At 64.8% G+C, this 2,095-nt stretch overlaps 1 protein-coding gene across 1 annotated transcript in view; it reads right to left on the reverse strand.

Annotated features, from left to right (window-relative positions):
* The window catches only part of FAM71E1 (family with sequence similarity 71 member E1), a 7,567-nt gene that overhangs the window by 295 nt on the left and 5,177 nt on the right, over window positions 1–2,095 (reverse strand). Inside the window, exon 4 of the mRNA XM_021708980.1 lies at window positions 142–403. Within this exon, the coding sequence (XP_021564655.1) occupies window positions 142–403 (262 nt within the window). The remainder of the gene's footprint in view (window positions 1–141; window positions 404–2,095) is intronic.

The raw sequence follows: 2,095 nt of genomic DNA on the forward strand, positions 1-2,095 counted from the left end.
CAGGTCACCCCTCTGGGACCCAGGCATCCAGGCCCAGCCCCTCCTCCCTCAGATCCAGACACCCAGGGCTCCTCGCTCAGACCTGGGACTCCTCTCGGCCCACCCACGCGCCCCCTCCCCCACAGGCCCGCCCCTCCCCACCTGCCGCCCCCCCCAGCCCGCGCCCGCCTCGTCCTCGCAGTCGTCGTCGTCCTCCGGCGCCTGCGTGAAGGGCACGGCCTCGTGGGCCGCGTGGAAGCGCAGGCGGTAGAGCAGCCGCACCCACTGGCCGAACTCGCGGTCGCCGGTCTCGGGCCGGGGCCGCAGCTGCAGGTAGAAGGTGCGGCCGGTGCTGAACTTGACCTTGAGCTGCCGGCGGCTCTCGTTGTGGATGGAGAGCCGGACGAACTGTAAGGGGAACAGCCTGGGCGGGCGGGAGGGGCGGCCTCAGGTCCTGCCCCCCCCAGGGTCTCCCCCTCCCCCGCCCGGGGCTGGGCCGGTCCCCAGCCCGCCGCCCTCCCTGCGCCCCACGAGCCAGGTCAGCTTTCGTTGCCTCTTGAACTTCAGTCCAGCCCCGACTTCCTTTCACTTTTGAGTCGGGGCCTCACGCTGCCGCCCGGGCTGGAGTGCAGTGGCACGATCACGGCTCACCGCAGCCTCCACCTCCTGGGCTCAGGCGATCCTCCTGCCTCAGCCTCCCAGATAGCTGGGACTACAGGCGAGTGCCACCACGCTGGACTCATTTCTTGATCTTTTTTTTTCTGTAGAGACGGGGTCTCGCTATGTTGTCCAGGCTGCTCTTGGACTCCTGGCCTCAAGTGATCCTCCTGCCTCGGCCTCCCAAAGTGCTGGGAAGACAGCGTAAACCACTGCGCCGGACCCTCCCCAACTTTCTCCCGGCCACACATCTTTTTGCGTCCTGCTGGTCCTCTCTCCCAAGCTCCAGGCTGGAATACACAGCCCCTACCTGAAAAGGCTGTTTGGCTGCTGGATCGACCATCGGACGCACAACTTGTCCAACAGCCAAATTCCTGGTTTCCCCCCAGAACCTACCCCTCAGTCTTCCCATCTCAGCTCCGTCCCCCACTTGCTCAGGCAACACGCTTGGAGACGCTCCTGACTGACGTCCTCACACCCTCATCCAATCTCGCCGCCAAATCCTAGCTCCACCTCCCAAATGTGTCCGCGATCTAGCCCCTTCCAATCCCTCCCAGCCCCCTGGGTCCCGGCCTCAGCCCGGGGCTCCTGCAGTCTGTTCCCCTCGAGGCCGCCAGGGGGCGCCGGCTAACACCTTGGTCAGCTGTGGGTCCTCCCTGCTCAGAGTCCTCCCTTGGCTCCCGGCCACCAACAGTAAAAGCAAAGTCCTCACAGGAACCACGAAGCCCTGCAAGGTCTGCCCCTTGGCTCCCTCTCTGCCTGCTCCTCCAGCCACACTGGCCTCCTTGCCCTTCCCTAGGCACACCAGGCTGGGTCCTACCCCAGGACCTTTGCGCTGGCTGCTTCTCCTACCTGAAAAGCTCGTTCCCCAGACATCCCCATGACTCGCCTGCTCCATCCCCCTTCTCAGGGAGGTCTCCCCGGCCCACTCACACCCACATGCACCCCTGCAGACCTTCCCCAACCCCTCCCTGTCTTACAGGGCCCCACGGGCCCCCACCCCATCTGACCAACTGCCATCCTTTTGACCTGCCTTCCTGGTGGAGTGTGAGCTGCTTGGGGACAGTGGTTCTGGCCCTGCTTTTGTGCAGTCCTGTTTCCCTGGTCCCCAGAGCTGACACTCAGTGGTGCTCAGTGGATGCTTGTTGAGTGCTGGAGTCAATGAACTGCTCAGGCTCCCAGCCCCACTCAAGGTCCAGCCAGGCAGAGGAGAAATCGGTGGCTCAGCCTGTCATCCCGCGCCTTTGGGCGGCTGAGGTGAGTGGATGGCCTGAGCCCGCGGGCTCGAGACCCGCCTGGGCAGTGAGACCTCATCTCTACAATAAATCAAAAAATCAGCCGGGCGTGGTAGCGCATGCCTGTAATTCCGGCTACTCGGAAGGCTGAGGTGGAAGGATCGCCGGAGCCCAGCGGGTCGAGGCTGCGGTGGCCGGGGAACGGCCACTGCACTCCAGCCTGA

This window comes from Carlito syrichta, unplaced genomic scaffold (assembly GCF_000164805.1).
Source record: "Carlito syrichta isolate Samal-C Ts95f unplaced genomic scaffold, Tarsius_syrichta-2.0.1 Scaffold153721, whole genome shotgun sequence".
NCBI classification, from domain to species: domain Eukaryota; kingdom Metazoa; phylum Chordata; class Mammalia; order Primates; family Tarsiidae; genus Carlito; species Carlito syrichta.